The following is a 20,285-nucleotide window of genomic DNA, read 5'->3' as shown; positions in this document are numbered from 1 at the left end:
ATGATGAACTGCAAAACTAATCTGTAAACCTGCTGCTCACCCCCTGGCTCGCACTGCACCTGGCTAGTGAAATGGCAACAGTGGAGTTTATGCCTGGTCCTCCTTGTTCCACTGCTGCAGACCTGAAAGCACCAGGGCAGGTGGTTAAAAGACACATCACTAGGGAAAGAAAAAAAAAAAAAAGTCTTATGACCTTGAACATGTGCAGGTTACCTAAAAGCGCAAAAGCAAGCTCCTATGCCTTATCCCCCTACAGCAGTTCAGCAGAGCCTACCAAGAGCATCAGAGCAGTTGTGCTCAGACAGGGACTGAGGTCAGACAAGCTTTCAAATGCCTATTGGGCCTTTTTTATATTGGTCCTTGCAGGTCCTGTGCTTCCCGAAGCGCCTGGAAGGAGCCACCAGGGCCCCCTGCCACCTGCCTCCCCTCAGTTCTCTTGCCAACCAGGCTTTTGCTGTTGAAAGCGTGCACCTGGTGAGGCTGAAGTCTAATCGCCTTTCCAAACACATAGGACGACATGAAAGGGGTGACCCCCCGCCCCCCCTTAGCTTTTGATCCCCGGTTTGCCTACTCTATGGGATTTCTAAATACGGGGCCTGTAGAAACAACAGGCTTTGGTAACGGGGCACGGCATTGAAAGTGAGAACTTTTTAGGTTCGGGGCCGGGAGAGCTGCTCCTGGGGGCAGCGGGGCCTGAGGAGAGCGGGGGCCGGGAGAAAGAGCCTACCGGCCGCGGTACGAAGTGCTGGACGAGGCCGGCTGCTCCCTCCCGTCCCGTCCCGTCCCGTCCCGTCCCGTCCCGGCGCTGCGGGCGCAGGGCCGCCTCTGCGCCGGCGCACTGGGCCGCGCTACCGGCAGGGCAGGGCCGGGCCGGGCCGTGACGAAGAGGAGAGCGGCGGGCATGGCGGCGCGTGCAGCGCTGCAGAGGAGTGTGGTGTCCCCCGTGGGCAGGCACACCGCCTCCCTCATCTTCCTGCACGGCTCAGGTGGCTGCTTCCCCCCCCCCCCCCTCTCTCTCCCCTGCTACCCCGCGGCGGGGCTCGGCGGGTGTCTCTTGGCGCAGGGGTGCTGCCCCAGGGGAGGCCGCCGTCCTCCGACCGCGGGGTCGGGGTGGCTGCCGCCGCCTCCTTCTGCGCGGCGGGGCCCTCAAAGGAGCGCGGCGGTTGGGGGGGGCGTCGGCCCCCTCAGGCTGCGGGCCCGGCCTGAGGGATGAGCGGGACGGGCCCGCCGGCGCGGCTGGAAACCGAGGAGAAGCGGGGTGAGGTGTCCCTGTCCCGGCGGCTCTGGTCTCCCCTGTTCACCCCCGGGGACAGTGACCCTGTCCCTGGGGACAGCGCGGCGCTGGCCGGCGAGGAGGCGCCTCCGTGGGCAAGGCGGTGTGCGTCTGCCTGGACTAGGTCTAGGGTTTGAGCCTCCCCGGACCTCACGAGGGTCAGTGGAGTGTGTTTTAGGGACGGTGACGTTATACACCAGCCTGGCTTTCTTTGCCATAAGAACAAACGTGTTCTGGAAGGTGTTCTCTTATTTCCTCCGCTCTAAAGGTAGCCACACGTGAAGTATGACTTTTGTAATTAAAATGGCTCTCGGTTGTTTTAGAATCAGACTGAGAGTGTTGTTGTCAGCTTTTAAAAGCCAGCATTAGACTGACTCCTCTCTGTTCAGAAGGGTCCTAGCTGTGTCCAAACTGGCTTCATGGCCACCGCCTGCATTTACCTGCATCAGTGACCAGTCTCAGGGCAGGAGGGCAGTGTGTGTTTTGCTGGGGTTTTTTGTTAAAGATTATTTTTACCTTGCTAAATAACAACGAAGTCCATATGACTTTAAAAAAAACAGTAATCATAGGTCTTTATTAGATCAGGGCTTTGGGAATTGATTCTTTTGAGCTGTCCATGTGCATGTGGTCGCGTGCTCAACTCTCAGTGTCTTTCTCTTAGTTATGCTTTTAGCTATTGTTTCTATTTAGTTTAACAAAGATGTTATTGTATTAGTTTCATTCTTACAATCTAGTTTAATTTTGCTTTTCTCAAGTTCTCAGAGTTAAAGAATGAAAGTGAAAGAGTTTGTAAGATGTCTTCAGCCCTCTTGTTAACACTAATGCTTTAATGCTTGAGGAAATAATTTTCATGTTGGAGGAGTAAGGGAAGATTATGGTTAGAGGTTGATTCTGCCTGTGGTTCAAGTACTCTACAATTTTTCTTTTTTTTTTTTTATATTATTTCATTCATAATGTTTGCTATGGGGAAGTACAGGGGTGCTTTTATTTGGTTTTATTTAGCATTCAGCAGAAAAGAATTTAAAACAGCAGTAACCACAGTGCCATTGCTATGGGCTGGCCTGTAAACCTGAACTGTAAACCTTCTGTACAGAGCTTGTGATGGAAAGTGGCCGTCAAATGGTATAAATCTGTTTTGTTCATAATGCTTGCTCCAGACAAATTATAACAAGTGGGGAATGTAAATGCAAAATAGTATAGAAAAAATATTAGAAAATTCTCAGTACTGTATATCAGATTTAGGTAGAAGATCCATTTGGTAGCTCAGCAGGGAAGTCAAATGGACATAACAATGTGTAATAATTTTTTAGACTTACATTTACAACTTTGCATGTTGTAATATGCATAGAATGATAGAATTGTTTAGGCTGGAAAAGACCTTTAAGATCACTGAGTCCAGCTATTAACCTAACATTGCCAAGTCCACCACTAAACCGTGTCCCTGAGCGTGACATCTGCATGTCTTCTAAATAAGTCCAAATACATTTTCAGGGATGATGACTCCACTACTTCCATGGGCAGCCCATTTTAATGCTTGACAACTCTTTCGGTGAAGAAATTTTTCCTAATATCCAGTCTACATTTTACATGTTGTTAAGTTTACACTGTACAGAAAGAAAATTTGGAAATTCAAGCTACATTTGAAAGGAAAATAGTTCATATTTTACTTGAAGGGGAAAAAGATTATATTGCTGCCATCAGTCTCTTTCAGGTTTGTAAACAGACTCAAAGCAGAATCCTCTGTGCGTTGTTTGCTTCTTAGAATGCTAAAGCGTAAGAACAGTCTGAAACGCAAACCTTTCAGAAGATTGTTGGGTTTTGTTTGGTGTCACAGTCTCCTCTCTTTCTCCTTCCCTTCCAAATTCTATTTTTACCAAATCAAAATGCATTAGCTCTGCAAAATGCATTATCTCAACTGCTTACAACAGTTGCAGAGCATGTGAACCATGGTGACTCTTGATGCACAGAAGGTCGTAGTTGAATTTTCCCTTAATGATAGTTTCCTATGACATTTCATGTCTATTTCAGGACAAGCTAGCTTAATTAACTGTAAATGTTTCTCTGATCTTGGCAAAGCTTAAGAAATGTGAGTAAGTAATAAAAGATGTGTCCTGCACCATTAAAGAGTTTGTAAAGACCCAAGTAAGTCCCAGTTCTGTAAGAATTCAGATAGTTGCTTATGTTGACCTACCTGAGGGTTGGTCCTGTGCAAGTGTTTGCAGAGGCCAGACTTTTTTACTTTCTAACTGAAGAGTGTATAGGAAAAAAAAAAACCAACCAAACCACCACATTTATTCAAGCCTCCTTAAGATACATTGTTCATAAATTAGGTGACAGCAACTGTGAGGAAATCCTTGCATGTCAAGTTTATCTACTAAGAATCAGAGGTGTGTTTGGACTTCAGCCCGTACTACTCGCATAAGCAAAGTGCTTGTGGGAATGTGTTCTGAAGCATCCAGTTAAAGATGTAAGTTTGATTTTATAGTTCAGTGAAGCACAGAATAAGATTTGTGTCAGTTTTGCGACCCTATTGCTTATTTGTCACTTGGAGCATTTAGGTCAGAGAACTTCATGGTTATGCCATTTATGCTCAACAGAAAAAAAAAAAAAATGCTAGGTTTGGATTCTTCTTACCTTCTGTTTTAGTTCTGAAGTTGTATTAATTGCATGTATAAGTAAAGATCACTTAATTTTGTTTGAGTGCTGAGGCAAGAGTTGATTTTCTCTATTGGGGAATTTCATGTGACATTGTTCTGATTAACCCATGTAATATGGCAGTAAGCCTGGCTTAGGGCAGTGATATTTTTTTCTTGTAATTTGGCCGTTTTATTGAAAAGAATAGGGTGAGTTCTAAAGTCAAACCGACCAACTTGAGGTAAAGTAATAGAGAATACTGTTAACTCAGATTAGCAGTTTGATATGTTAATATGTGGGAGACTTGACTTCAAACAAGACTAAAGTCGAGTGGCATGAGTGACAGTAGTGGAATTCTAGTTTGCTGATCCTCACCAGATTTTTAGGTTGAACATTACTGCGTGTTGTATTACTGCCTACTATAAACCCTAGTCCTTGATGGGCCAGTTTCCTCAAGCTTGGAGCATTGTTTAACTTGTTTAACTCTTGTTGGAGACTTGTGTGTGCGTGCTTTTCAGAGAGGTGGCAGTGAAGTTACAGTTGAAGATACCGGTGATGCAAAGGCAAGCTCTAGAAACTGGTGTATATAAGTATATTTGTTTGAAAGGAGCACGTGCTGTCTGTATAAGAACTCATCCTGTATATCTGTTCAGAACACTTCAGTCTGCACGGGTTTTGGCTATAGGCTGATTTGATAAGACTAAGAAAAAACACAAGGAGAGTCAGATCTCAACTAGCTTTCAAATGGAACTGAGATTAAGGTTCTTGAGGAGCCTGCCAGATATTTTAACCCAAACTCATCCCCTGAGCACTTTTACAGAACACTGTGAGTGTTTGATACTTCCCTAAAAGCCTATGTGTAATTAGCACAATTAAATGTGAAGCTCCTTTTTATTGCTCTTGACTAGGTTTTGAAGTGGATTAACATAAAATTCTGTAGTAAAAGTAATTATCTTTTCTAAGAGGAGCAGCAGGTATTTTATCTTGCTTTTTGAGATGCTCGTCAGTATTTTTTGTTTATCACTGTTATCAGCAAATAAGGTGAGTTGCAAGTAAGAGGTAAGGCCTTGTGCCTGATGAGGAGGTACTTAAGCCATTGCATGTAGTAAAGTATTTATTAAACTTAAGTTGTGGAACCTCTTCAATAGTCTGTTTGTAGGAAGTTTTGAGTCTATCTTCATTGGAAAGGGAACTGAGGTTATTCTAGAAAGTTGTTTTAGCATGTTGGAGGATTAACTTTGTGACTTAAAAATTGGGTCAATCTGGTAGAAATACGTTTGTCATCAATTATTTCTAAATGCACAAGAATAATTCTTGTACTCTTCTATGTGATACAGGTGATACTGGCCAAGGAGCAAGAGCATGGATAAAACAAATTTTGAATCAAGACATGACTTTCCAACATATAAAAGTAATCTACCCAACGGCTCCTGCCAGGTATTGTTTAATATATTTTAACTGTAGGATTAAATTGCTCTATTCCAGTACTGCAAAATATGCTTGTGAATATCAATACAGACTGTCATAACACTTCCTTCTTATTTCTCATGTATATGCTTTTTGGCATAACTGGAGCTCGGCAGTGTGTTGCTGCCCAGAGACTGTGATTTTAAGTGGTTAAGACTCTGAATAGTTAAGACTTCACGTAAATCACAGTCTCTAATTCAAATTCAGGTATTGTCCTCATAGTATCTTTCCATCTCCTTGATATCAATAGAAGAAGATTCTACAGTGTAATGACATTCTAAAGCCATGTTCTGGATCACAGTCGTACCTATATGAACTCCCATAAATTAACCACTAAAATAGTCTGTTGTATTTAGTGCCAGCTTTCAGTTCTGAAGGTGAGCAGTCTTTTTGGCAAGTAGGGTGTGAAAGATCTTCAGCTGCTGGAGAAAGGACTGGGAGTTCAAAATGACACATTTCTTCTAGTTTGAATTCTGACCCAACTGTTTCAATGAGAATTGAGTTCAACATTTGCTGTAGGCACAAATCTCATTATTAAATGACACTGTGTGTTCAGTGGTAGGCCAGAAATGTAGATAAAAATACTTACCCCTGGGAATTTGAAAGTTAATGAGGTCAAACCTAAAGGCTACCTAAAAGCAACCTAGAGTTGACTACGTATTTAGCTATCTAAAGACATGGCCTTGTATTTCTGAGACGTTTAATTTTTCATAATATAAATTTATTTTTAAGGTGTCTGTGACTGTTAGGAAAATGTTTCCTTGAAAGGTAATGAGGCTTAAGTTTCTTTCTGAATTTGTGCGTAAGCATGGGTGAATGCTGAAAGGAAAAGGAAATTGTGACATTCCACACGAACTTTCAAGGTACGGAGATTTGAAAGTCAGAAAAACATTTCTTGGAGGGTATAAACAAGTATAATAACAGATTTTTTTTCTGGCACTCACTAGTATGTGAAAAAAAAACCCCAACCTTTCCTTGACCATGTATTTTTATGATCTACTTAGGCAGGAAAAGCAATTGAGAGATTGCAGTGTGAATGTACTCACTGTGTTACAGAAAAACCAAGCTCGTGAGTGGAAGTCTTTGAAGCAGGGTAGTATGTTTTGGGTTAGTAGGTAGCGAATATGATTTTTCTGTAAATAATGTACTCATTACTTCATTGATGACAGGCTAAAGTGATGGCTAGAGTTACCAGTGGCACATCACACATACTGATGGGCTCCATTTCTTCCCTGTCAACACAGCAGGTACTGAAGAAATGCAGGAGGTTTTGCTTCCCTGTGAAATGATCTTTTTTCACATGTTATATGCACCTCAGACAACATGTGTTAGGCCAGTGCTTCAGTTTTCCATCCAAGTGCACTTCTGAGGTCCAATCCTTTTCTCATTTATTTTGGTTTCTTTGTGTAACTACAGATGTAAGCTATATATAAATGATTCACCAGCAAGATCTCCTAACTCAAATGAGTGGCATTTATGGAGAATTGTTTTTTATCCTAAGACTTTGGATTTCAGTACTTTAGTAAACAGATGGGAAGAAAGATGTGAATAAACAGTTAAAAGAGGGAAAAAATAGAGTGAAATTAAGTCAGAGTTGTTCTCTAGAGCAGATAGAGGTCATGCATCAGTTGATTCAGTGGATTTTAGCAAAACTGTGAAAAGTTGTCTATTCAAAGAATAAAAAATGCCCACACTGTTTGTCTTTGACTGACCATATGAAGTACTCTTGGGAATATTGGTGTACAGCCCTCTGTTGCTGATGAGTGCCATTAGCTGACATAGTGAAATAAAACAGATGCCCTTAAGTACAATAGTGTTGCCACTGTTTGCAGCAGTGCTGAAGTGAAGTTAGTGAAGATACATGTTATTGGTTGAACTAAAATAACAAAAGACTTTACAGACCCATTTCATGTTGTTTTGTTATTCAAGCCCAAAGCACGCTGCTTTTTCAAGCATTTGTATTTTTTCCTCTCCTTTCTTCCACAGAAAGGAAAATCAAGGCCTAGAACATCCAGACTTGAATGGCAGACATTAAAATAATTATATCTGCATTAGGAACTTAAATATATGGACTGATTTTATGTGTATGTATGTATATTTTTTTAAGAATTCCAAATGTTTCTGGCACCAGCAGGGGAATTCAACATACTTGATAATGAGACCTTTAGGTAAATGGTTATCGATGTGCAGCTATGCTGAGGAAAGTTCTGATCCAGTCTTTGATTGTGTGGAGACAGAGCAATATGCTGGTTGAAAGCTATGCCAATGTGAGTGACAGTCTCTGTGGGTGCCATTGCGTTGTCAGTTATAGGGGCAGAGTGCAAAGTTTCCCAGCAGTTTTTACACTGATGGTGAAATCAAAGAAAAGCTTGAAGTTAGGCAAGACCATACTAGGTTTGCTTGGCTAATATGCTCTTTGGCAAAATACTGTTAATGTGGATGTAGTTCATAGTCTATAAACTCCTGTCTTTTCCAGCATAACTTACCACATACACATTGAACACTCTGTCAAAGCAATTACGCCAGTAAAAGCAAGTTTGATGATATTAGTGCAATGCTACAGTCTTTGGCAAGATAAACTGCAGGTCCAGAATACCTCTTCACATTTTTGATGGATATAATTCTGCTCGTAGATAGATTTGGCCTTATACGTTCTTTGTCTCTATTAAATAGAGTTCTGAAAAGCAGTGTAATTCACATTTTTCAACAAAAAAGTGAATATTTTTTTTTCTTGGTGGAGGATGTTTGTGTCGATGTTTGTTTTGTTTTGATTTTATCCCAGGCACTGAAACATACCTATCTTTGGTTTACTACAACACCAGAGGTTCAGACATTTTTTGATTCAAGAGTCAATATGTTTGAAAATTATTTTGGAAAACCAGCCCAGCATATAATCTAGAAGAATTCTAGAACACGTTCTCTGGCTTCATTAGCATTGACTTGTGCAAAAACTAGAGAGGATACTTTGATTTTATGAATAAACACAATAGAACATTACTGAACTACATTTTAAATAACTTTTTTTTCTATTCTCTATAGTTAGTTAAAAGTGTAACTTTTTAAAAAAGATTTACTTTTCTTCAATCATTTTTATAATGTGCAGAGTCCCTGTAGAGAATGATCACGAGATGTGATGTCCCCTGGACAGGTAAAGTGTTTGCAGCATTTTGTCACGCTCGTCTTCCGTTGCTTTGGAATGTCCTACGAGTCTCATATTTGGTTTATTTCCTGCATGAAAATAAGAGAATTTAGATAGTGCAATTTACTATTAAAAAAGAAGAACTTGCAAAATTTCTAAGTAGAATGCTTATGGCAAAAAAAGTGTGCTTGGATAAAAAAGGGAGAAAATGTCGATTTGAGATCTCAGTGTGATGTAGTGAGAGTACTGGCACCTGAATTTGCAGTATGTTTCGAAATTAAATGCAGGTATCTGGGGCGTGCAAATTTTACTTTACAAATGAAAATTTTTAGATATCACTTAGAAAGATCTGGGGTTTTTTTCTCTGTAATGTAGGCAACTGGGATACTTAGAAATTAGTAAAGAACTCACTTTAATAGGTTGCTCTCTTAACTTTGTCTAGCTTTCTTTCACTACTTCTGTACAGAGATTAAACTTATTAAACACAACAGAATTCTATTCCTTCTACCTTGTAATGCTAATATAATGCTAATGTATATCTTTAATTAAAAAAAAAGTTCAAATTGCAGCTGATGCAATCCCTAAAGCCACGTCTACAGTAATAGTTTGAGGAAAGGGTTTCTTTTTTTCTTTTTTATTTGAGTCAGGATCGCTACAGCTTTAAATACTGTTTCAGCTGCTACAACTGTGACTTAAACATTAGGTTTCTATTGAGTTTCTAAATCAGAACTGAATACCACCCAATTTAGCCTTTTTTTTTTTTTTTTTTTTTTTTTTTAATAGAAAGTGATAGTTTAAATTGGCATTGCAGGAGCTAACGTGGTAAAGCTAAAACCATTTAGGCTTCACTTGTTTTAATAAGTATACCTTACCTTCTATAATTCCCTTAAAAAAATCTAGGTCAAAGATTCTTTGCGTTGTCGAGCATTCCATTCTGACAGTCCTTCTCTTTTGCAAGTCAGAAACTACACTATAAATACTTCTTGGGCTATTTTGTGGATCTCTTTGACATTCACTCAACATACCTTTTTGTGGCCAATAAGTCTCCATGCAGAGTTTGTTTTCTGCTTATTTTCCCAATTTACTCTAAATTTCCTCTTCTCTAAGTATGTGGCTGGTAAGGACTGCTCGGCATTATATGGCCTGGTACTCCATCCTTTCACCTAAGTTCACATCTTTGCTCAGCTTATGGGTGGAAATGAGTTTCATCTCATCGTAGTCCCCATTTGGCTATATCACAAAACCACCAGACAGTTTGGCACCGTTCAGCTACATTGGCAGTCTCTACTTGCAAGAGACCTGGGATTGGAAAAGCAGTAGGGGTACTGCAGGTCAGACTTGAGCTGGATTGGCAGAGCTGTGTAGGGGAGCATGCACGGTGCCTATCATACTATGTTTGGCTCAAGCAAATGTTATTAATGCTTCACTTTTGTAAGCCCTAACCTCATTCATAAATTTAAGACAAAGAAGTCTTTTTAGAGGTGGAAATTTGAGGGAGAAATGGAAAAGGTTTTGGTTTGCATCACGGGGTGGTTCTTTCATCTCCTTCTGTAAGTAGAAATTTAACGTAATCTGCATAATAATGATGGAAGCATGCTTGGATGAACTTGATATTTTCATTTTATTTCTCCTGTTGCATTAGGTGAGGAAAATATATGGATATGCATACGTGTGATGCTTACGTCATATGCTAAATACCATGTGGAATGCAATAAACCTTTGACAGGGATGCTTCAGACATGCTTCAGGAAAACAAAGTAGAACTTGATGGCAAAAATCTTGGATTTCTAATCTCTTTACATCATGCTCTTAAACATCCTTCCTCTTTTTTTTTCTTCCCTTGACCATTTTCCAGTACAGAAGAACTGGAAACATTGGTTTTTATATGGCCCCTCCAGCAAGCAGTTGTGGGATTCAAAGTTGTGTGTTATTCTGTGTTCTTGCTTTACAGTCTTTTCAGGGGTTTCTGTGCTTAGCTAGTGTCATTCATCTGTCCTCAGTGTTGTTTGCCAACAGCTCCTGAAAGATACTGCTCTGAATCTGACTTTCAAACTCCAGAATGGAGAACTGATTCAGATTGGACCCTGGTTTGCCTCTCGCCACTTTCTTTCAGTGAATTCATAAAGCAGCCACTATTAGCTGTTTGCTGGGGTACTGGTAGCGTCTAGAAAAGGTAATTTACGGGCTTGTCAACCATAGCATCATTGCCACTTCTCTGATTAATACAAATCCCCACAATTTACACCACACCCTCTTCTGTCACCCTTCTCCTCCTAGCCCCCTCTCCCAACCAAACAGAAACAAGGAAACAAACAAACTCAGGATTTGACCTGTTGAGTTTGTCAGCTTCTATTGCGGCGTCCTTTGAATGAATAACATTTATCCCAAGTAACAGAAGCTGTCAGCATAGTATTTCTTTAGGTAACCATTCTGTACTGGCTCAGCTCTTATTTCAGGCAGTGTACATCCAGAACAACTCTATCAAAAGTGTTTGCATGTGGTTGAGTGAGCAGGCACAGCCCGCTCTGTGAAACAGACAAAATTACTCCTCATAGAGATTGCTCTTGCCTTCCTTTTAAAAATATATATATTTTTAAGTATACTTCAAAGTTTAAGCTGTTTGAATTTGACAGATCTTACACTATGTTACCATACTGCAAAGCTGCATTGTTAAGATGTGTTGAACCTCAGTTTTAACATAAGATATACCTTGGACTAGAGCTTTGAATTCCACTTATGATTTGAATAGGTGGGTTGTCTGCCTTCTCATCCTTTTCTTTTAAAATTCACTTTCTGCTTCAAGCAGACAATGGGAACTAAAAAGCAGAGTTATGAATGAGATTTTCTGTTGTGGTGTACTAGTATTAGCAGTGAGATTATGCTAACAGAGAATTTGGGACTGTGGTGTAACTTTGCTTTCATTGGAAAAACCTGCCACCAGCTTTAAGAGAGTCAAGACTTGCTTCTAGAACTTAAGCAGTCTGGCAGTGTGGATTTCTTGAAGGGATGCATAGACTTCCAAAAGAAAACACCACAATATCTCATGTGACTCTATGCCTCCTCAGAGGAGATGCGTTTGGGGAGGAAGTAGAAGTGAGGATTTAAAAAATTTTGATCTTTCTCTTTCTTTCTTTGAACCTTGAAGTCTAACTTCACTATAAATTCCCAGTTCTGTCTGACATCTCAGGAAGTTCTGTCTGGAACTTCAAGAAAGCTGTAAGCCAGCGCTCGTGGTCTGGGTTTTATGTGACTGCGTTAGCAAGGTGATCATAGCACTGAGTGTGAAGGCAGTGAAATAATTGTGCATCAGGAGAAAAAGTTGGGGGGAGAATATTTACTGTTTATGAACATGCTATCTGCTACTCTTATGTTTCTTGTTTAAAGCAGCTAGTAGGGCTGGCTTGTCTTTTGACAAGCACAGTGATTTACTTGACAGTGAACAAAAACACGTGTAGTTTTATGTGGACCACTGTGATAATAGCATCATTTTGGAGATACAATTTGGCATATTTTTAGATCTGAATTTGAACCTTGTGTAGCATCATTCAGTTACTCTCCACTTCTGGTAATATAACATAATTTCAAGCTATTTAGCACTCTAAATGTAATTAAGAAGATCTAGAGTATATAATCTATGCTCCAGAAAGGTGGAAAAAGACGATGTTATTGCTTTCTGCTTTCATTATATTTTCATTGTTGGTATATCTCACATTAGCAGAAGCTAGCCTATCTTCAGTTTGTGAAAACTGGAATGATCTGTGTTATTTTGAAACTTTGCGGTGAAATCAATAGGGAAGATTACTTCTATTTGAATACATGTTTAAAAGATTGAAAGGATGGTAAATACTTAAAGATAGTACAGGATAAAGTTTCCTTTTAAGACATTCAAATAATAGGTGTATAGAATCATCTTGAAATGGCAGTCTAATGCCGGAAGTGTCTGTGTGACAAAATTGTATAGCAATGCACACCCTTAAAAAAATAAGACCTATAAAGTAGTCAAAAAACATAACCTAGAGTGATTTGAGGATGTTGGGAAGCGTTTTAAAGATTCTCTTCCTCAGAGTGCCTGCAGTTTCTTAAATGCTGTTTGATATTATGTCTTCTTTACATCTTTTTTTTTTCTTTATTTTTAAATGTTAAGAGTTAGTTCAATTTGTAGGAAATTGTTTCACATGTCTTAAAAATGGGTACAAGCTTGGAAGTCAGATATACCCAGGGAAAAGTTCTTGATTCTTGTTTTCTTACACAGATTTGAATCTTTTGTGTGCTTCAGAGCAAGCAAAACAAAAACAAACACACCCCCTTTAAAACAAAACCACCACCAACAAAAAACCCCTCACACAACTTGAGAGGCTATATATTTTCATTTTGAGTTTCAACAGAACACATTTTAGAGACATGGAGTTTTATTTTTAGCATCATTTTAAGGAGAGAATAAAGAAAGTAGACATAAAGGAGAAAAATCATCGGGACTAATGTTACGAGTTTTGATTAAACTTATGAAAGCAAAAAATCAAATTTAATGCTGACCATTTGGTGTGACACTGTCCTTAACTGACCATGTTGATCTTACCAGATGGAGTTTTCACTCCACTCTGTATTTCTTTGCTTTTGTGTATTTCAGTCTGCCTCTTGTGTCACTGTAACATAGGGATTTTTTTTTTTTTTTTTACTTTTTTCTTTTGTGGTTTATTTGTATGAAAAAAATTTTGTGCTGTATTCTTGGACCTGTACAGATGGTTCCATGCCAAACATATTTGTTTACCGTGGTAATGTCTGAGTTGTAGTATGCCAGCTAATAAAGGGGTTTATTTAAGGAACAAGGTGAATGACTAAAACAGATGTGCCAGTTGGGTGAACCATTAAAAGAATCTTACTTCTCAGCTTTATGTAAAGGTTGTTTTTAGTGCATTTCTGAGAAATCAAAAGTGGTTGCAAGAATGTTTTTGAGACAGCCGAAAGCATCTTGTCCATTTGCTTGAGGGTCTTTTCCTGTGGGCTTAAGACATACTAGTCTTTTGTCTGTCTTACTGAAGGATTTGCAAAGACAGCACATACAAGTCCTGAGTTTTGATGATTGATCAAGTATTATAATCTTATAATGGATTTTATCCTATTTATAAATTGTATTGTTCTGTCTTTCAGTTGTCAAGAAACCCGTTTTAATATTTCTGTCAAGTAAATGTAAATTTCTGTAATGTAATACAAATATGTATCTTCATTCCATGGAAATCCTGGGTCAATCTGCTGCAATAATACTAAAACCTTACACATCTTTTCTCACAGAAATATAAGGTACTCTGGTTTTACTAGAAAATAAAGCATTCTGGCTGCTAAGCATTTTAATCAGGATTGATCTAAAAGTGTTTGAGAGAAGCCGAAACCATGAATTAAATGCTATTTACCCACACACTTAGTCCGTTGTACATCACGTTGTCAAAGTGACTTCCATAAATTCCACTGATTCTGCTGCTGTTGATATTTTTGACTGGAATGTCTCTGCTTAGAATTTGGAAGACTTTTGTGAATTAGAGATTTGTAATCGTGTTTCTTAGATGTTGATCAATTCATTTGGGAAGAATCCTAGAGACAGTAGTAATACTAAAGAGAAGTTAAAAAGAAAACAAAAAGGAGCAAAAGCATTTTAATAACATTTTTAAAACTTGGCTTTAGCTTTTTTTGGGTGTACAGAGTATTTCCACTGAATTTCCTTTAATTTAGTAGTTACCTCTTCTAATAGTCAAGTAAGTGCTAACTTGAAAAAAAAAAAATTGTTAATTCTAGTGGTTAAGTGTATGGTTTGTCTTGATTTAAGCAAATGAAGGACTGCTTAAGGCACACACTGTACTAACTTTGACCACATACTTGTATGCCATTTTGAATAACAGTAGATTGTTGTGGTTTTTAGGTACTTGTTCCTGAAGCTGCACTCAAACAAATAAAACAGTGTAGTCTGTCTGTACCTGTCTGTTGCTGTTTGTTGCCTCTTTCTTTATATTTGGCTCTTAAGTCATGGACCTTATTTTATGTTCAGTAACAGCAAGCACAAGAAAATCCACGTTTTTTCATTTTTGATTTGTGTGACTGAGTAATGCAAATAGTATATTGCCTCTTGTACTCTCTACTAGTGTCAGTATTTCTTGTTTAGAAATAGTAATTTACGTATATGAAGCTTCTCCGGTATTAATAAAGGCAGAATTTGTTCCTTCATTAAAATAATTGAAACAGTGGCTTTCTTATTCTAGGTTAGTTGTGTTTTTGTTTAATCCTTGTACAGAAAAAAGTCTGGAGAGAACGCAGAAGTCAATGTGAGCGTTTTCGGTGGGTGTCTCTTTGTAGACAATTATTTTAATCAGATCTGAGCTTAAGCAAAAATGAATATGCCCCCTGATTAAACATTGCAATTGAGGATTTTAGGGGCCTTAGTTTTGAGATAAAGCATTGATCTCATAGCAGTATATTTGGTATTAAATTGTAGAGCCATTGCAAGGCAATTAGATCACCTTTCCTGGGATTTCAGGACTCCATTTATTTAAAAATAACGAAAGAACTGCTTTGAATTATATCTTCATTGATTATTTGAGGTTTGGGCAGCATACTAAAGCACTTGAAATACTAATCTGTCAACAGGGCATTGTGGCAGAGAGGAATATAATGTCTCTGATTTGTGTCTGTGCACTGGTCCAGTAGGCACATGGCATTTCTTTAGATACCTGCCCCACTAAGGTGAGGCTTTATTTATTTAAGAAAAAGAAAAATTGACAGAAGTAAGAAGTTTGTGTAAATACCTAGAGATTCATAATACCTATCTCCTTATTCATGTCAAAATTGACAGACAACTGAATCCCATAGACTTAGCTCCTGCAAAGCTCTCTTGTTCAGCAGTTACTTCAGTTTGTCCTATTCCAAGGTGGATTTCAACCCTTTGTTTAGGATTGAGAACCTCTTGACAGTATTAGGATTTAAAATGTTTAGCTCACCTGATCAACTTGGACATCGAACTGGTGAAACTCACATTTTATACAGCTTCCAAATGCTATCTTTGTTGTTGAAGGACGGTGTTTTGAATGCAAGGAAATGCAATGTGACTGGATGTGAATTGACTTAGACCCAAAAGAGGTTCCTTCTCTCCTTCGCTGGAGAGAAACTGATTTGGTTTTATTTATCAAGTATGCTCAAGGCTTTTGAACTTATGCTTGGCTAATCATTTGCTTTCTTTCCTTCCACCACTCCAGGCCATATACACCTATGAAAGGAGCCTTTTCCACTGTGTGGTTTGACAGGTATAAGATCTCTAATGATTGTCCAGAACACATTGAAAGTATTGACTCTATGTGCCAGGGACTTACAGACTTGATCAACGATGAGATTAAAAATGGCATTGCAAAGAATAGGATACTAATAGGTAAGACTTATTTTTAATGTGTTTATTTTAATTGGTTTCAATTGTTAAGAGATCATCTACTTTGAATTTACTCCATCCTGAAAGCTCATGAACATGCCTTGCAACTGCTCATCAGCCTTTTCAGCAGCCAATCCTCAAGAAAATGGAGTTGTTATTTAAACCTGTATCAGATGGAGAATATGGCTAACTGTAAGTAGTACCCTTAAAAATGTAACTTAAAACTGGTTTGTAGTAGTTATATAAAATACAGAGTGAGCAATGATTTACTTTTAAAAGTACATATTTTTACTCTTCCTTTTAGCACCTTCCAAGGATGGTAAAGCATACTTTCCCAAAATGACTTGTATTTTGGAGAGCGAAAATGTAGTGTATAAATAATCATGAGTTTTTTGTTACTGCTCTAATCATTTTGGGTTATATTAATCCGTGGGGAAAAAAATTGCATGTTATGCGTCACTAAATATTAACGCTTGATAACAAATGAAGTATTAGCTGTCATAGTTCATATGTGTCTGTCTTCCTGTCCCTCTTAATTTCCACAGATTTCCAGTAATTTTAACAGTACTTCTGTGAGATAGTGGGATACTGAGGCACAGGAGTTGAGGGCAATGGAGTAGCCTGTGTCAGAGTGAGAATGAGAATTCACAAGTCCTTGGCTCCCTGTCCCATCCCTACACCACAAACTGTTTTGGGTTAGTGGAAAAACTCTTTATGTAGGAACTTACAAATTTATGGCCAACTGAGTCATGCCGTCAAAATGGATGATGGAGCCACTACCATTCAAACAGCGTGTTTTCTTGGTCCAGCCCATGTTGCTCTTTGAAGGTTGCTGTTTACTTTCCCTTTCTGGCTCATGCCCTGGCTGCAGAGTGCATTGTTTTGGATGGTTGTCAGCACAGTCTCTTTGATCTGTCTTCCCTGTGTTATACCTGCTGGCTTGGAAACAGCTGAAGCGCAGGTGCTTTTCTGTAGGGTGAGCTGGGAGATGTTCTGTGTACAGATCCATCTTGCTACTAGGCTTTTCTCCTTTCTCTTTAGCCTTCGGAATTAGAACTAGTGATATTGTGGAGTATGAAAGTTGTTTTACAAGTCATAAGCAGAGTAAGGAAGTTGGAATGCACCGATTGTTTCAGCCCATAGATTCTTTGGAAGTCCCCGTCTCTGTGTATTTGCATTCCTCATCTGTAGAACAGAAATAATTATGCTTATTTTCTCACTTTGAGAGCTGTGATTTCAGGCTTCTAGAGTAAGGCACTGTTTCCTTGCCTCTGTGGCAGAGACTACATGCATATATTCTCACAGTTGTGTCTAATATCTGTGTAAGAAACAAAATAAGGCAGCCCTGAATTGAGTCCATCCAAAGTACAGAAGGGGACCCATGTAGATGCATGAGAAATTTGCTAGCAGAAAATGAATTGTGTCCGTTGTGGCAGGCTAAGTGTTTTTCCATGAGGACTTTGTGCTTTCTCTGCACTGGTTTTGATGATTCTGCACTGGTTTTGATGATTAACCAGTGTGTGATGCAGTGGAGAGTGAAGCTTAGAGGTCCTGTAAGGTTTCTGTGTGTAAAGGCTGGATTTAGTATCAGTCTGAGTTAGCCTAACATGATGTTTTTAATTGTTTTAGATGGAAGTTTATGCAAATAATTGCCCATCTTCTGGCATTGTCTCTTACAGGAAATCAGAAATTCTGTAAAAGCACCTGTCAGCTTCATAACATTTTTGATCAGAAGAGAATTTGAGGCCAGGGTTTGGTTATGAAGATGTAGTTGGTATATGTGCACCAAATTGTGGCCTCCACTGGAAAAGTAGGAATGGGTGGCCTGAAATTTTTCCGAGTTGGGGAAAGGTTGGTGTGCGGGAGATAATGAAAGATGTGGTCACTTACTTAGAATGTCAAAGAACTAAATCATGTTGGATCTTATTATATATCTCTTTGAAGAAGTCAGAAACATCCATCTGTTACAAGAATGAGGCTTGAGGTAATGAGTTGGGAGCAGACAGTGGATTTGTGAGTGCTGGTGCAATAGAGTTGGAGGAGGTGAAGGGGAAGACTATTAGAGGAGAGGAAACCATGGTGAAATGTTGCTATGAGTATTTCCCCAGTGCATTCAGTGATGTGGTATCATGCTGGAGATCTATAATGGGAATACTGGTACTTACCTTATTACAGAAAATCGAAATGAAATAGTTTAGAGAAGGGGCTGGAGCACTCAGGGATTTGTGAAGAGCATGGGGGCCCTTTCAAGTAGATCACAGAAGCCAAGAGAGCAGAGCAGTTGTGTGAAGAGGGAGTTACAGGGAATGAGATGATTGTTAAAGGGTTGAGGAGAATTGGATTGTGGGACTGTATTTTGTAGTGAGTGGGAGTTTTCATGAGTGGAAAGCAAACAATGAGTATGAGAAGGGTAGCAAGATTGAAGTTTATGTTTTTATATGGAATAGCAGACTAGAAATTACAGGCTGAGGATGAGTGTCAGATATTGTTAGTTGAGGGCAAGTGAGGTGTTAGGCAAGCAGGAAGGTGGGTAGCTGCTGACAGCTCAGAGGTGTGGGATAAGAAGGCAAGATCTGAGGGAGCACTGTGCAAAGAAGAGTGAGTGGGGAGACAGGGGAAGCAGGAGCAGGCTCTCAGGCAGTGGAAAATGAGAAGTCCAACACCTGGTGTCCTGGGGGATGGTTCTCCTTTTGGAGGCATTCAGACTTTCCATGAGGCTTAAGATTGTGGGTACAGTAAGATCATTTGTTCTGAAAGAAATTATGGCCTGCACTGTTTGTTTCGGTAGCACAGTTAGCTCTGCAATCCACAAGTGGCTGCTTGTATGTCAGAACTCTAAAGCTGGGGAGAGAGTCCAGGTTGTGCAATGCCACTCCTCTTTTTCTATAGCAGGAAGAATATTGGTGTGGCCTTGTTTTTAACAGCTGCTCTATGAATCTACTTCTAAGGAATTAAATTACTTAATTCAGTGAGGTAAATAAAGTCTTATTATTAAAACCTCCATATGAATTCAGTGTAACACCAGCACACAGTAGTACATGGCTCATCTACTCATTCCTATTTCCTGACAGTTTCATGAGTTGCTTTCCTACTAATGCAAAAGTCTTTTGAATGAAGTAGACTTCCGGTTTGTTAGGATTTATTTCCTCTGACCTTGAAGGAGGAAGGAAGGGAGACTGACTGCAATATATAATTATTCAAAAATAATTATATCATCCCCAGAATTTGATAGTGCGAGTCACTTTTTAGCCAAACATTCCTATTGAGTTACTCTTGCTGGTCTTCCTGGCTAAAGCATTTCTTGCAAATAATCCTGTAAGTAGGTTTATATTGACTTTGGAGATAAAAGAGGATGATAAAATTAGTCAAATTCTGACACTTGGAGCTTTGATAGTATCCCTTCTTAAGAGCTGCGTGTATTCCTTCTTCATAAATGCCTGAATTCATAGCTAAATTAACTAAACAAGCAAATAACCACAGTTTGAAATGTGGAACAATAATTTCTTTTTCTATTTAAAGCTGAGTTGGTTTTTCAGGTGGTGGTGGTTTTGCTTTGTTTTGTTTTCTTGTGCCTGTTTTGGGTTTGTTTTCTTTTTTTTTAACTACTTCCATAGTGATAGTGCACTATAAAATAACTCCTCTTAGGTGGAAATTGTCAAAGATTTCAACAATCTTGTTCAAGAATATGTTAGAAGCTCTTGAAAGAAATGGACACTTCACATTTGGGACATTCTGATAATGCTCACTTTAGTCAACTGCACTTCAGTGAAAGGCAGTCTTTTTGTTCTTTTTTTTTTTTTTTTTTTTTTTTTTTTCCCTCTTAATTTAGCACTACTTTCCTACTTTTACAGGTCACTTTTTGTGTAGTACAGAAATGCTGATCCAAGCGTGTTGGTCTCTGCCACCTGTAGTCACTTGTGTAAGCAGCCAGTGAAAATAAACTTTCCATAACAGTCCTGTAGATTTGACTGGATGCCAAAAAATACGTGCATGATTCCTGACCCCTTGTACTGTAACAATAACACAAGACACACAACCACTTTTTGTTTATTGCTAGACTTCTTACATAGCTACTGAACCATGGTGGAAGGAACATGAAAGCTCTGTGCTTCTTGTAAATATTAGCATTTCCATCTCTCTCAGTGTGTGTGAGAATGGGATGGGGAGGAAATATCTTGGCTTTGACATCCCAGTGAATGAGGATTCTGTAAATATGGGAAGATAAAGAAATCAACAATAAGTCATTAAAATGTTGGGTAAATTACTTCACCTACAGTCTTGGTATTCTATGTCTTTGGCTTCTAAGCCTTTTTCTGTCACTCATCCTATCTTGTATCTTCTGTCTTTATTAGGAAAATGTTGCCTTT

At 39.0% G+C, this 20,285-nt stretch overlaps 1 protein-coding gene across 1 annotated transcript in view; it reads left to right on the top strand.

Moving 5' to 3' along the window:
* Nucleotides 1-842: 842 nt before the first annotated feature.
* The window catches only part of LYPLAL1 (lysophospholipase like 1), a 29,652-nt gene continuing 10,209 nt past the window's right edge, over nt 843-20,285 (top strand). The window contains exons 1-3 of the mRNA XM_086744965.1: nt 843-986; nt 5,245-5,344; nt 15,752-15,921. Of these exons, the coding sequence (XP_086601091.1) occupies nt 902-986; nt 5,245-5,344; nt 15,752-15,921 (355 nt within the window). The 5' untranslated portion in view covers nt 843-901. The remainder of the gene's footprint in view (nt 987-5,244; nt 5,345-15,751; nt 15,922-20,285) is intronic.

The sequence above is a fragment of the Chlamydotis macqueenii genome, chromosome 3 (genome assembly GCF_036417535.1).
Source record: "Chlamydotis macqueenii isolate bChlMac1 chromosome 3, bChlMac1.mat, whole genome shotgun sequence".
NCBI lineage: Eukaryota > Metazoa > Chordata > Aves > Otidiformes > Otididae > Chlamydotis > Chlamydotis macqueenii.
The sequence above is the reverse complement of the archived record's forward strand: the minus strand, read 5'-3'. Positions and strand labels throughout refer to the sequence as shown.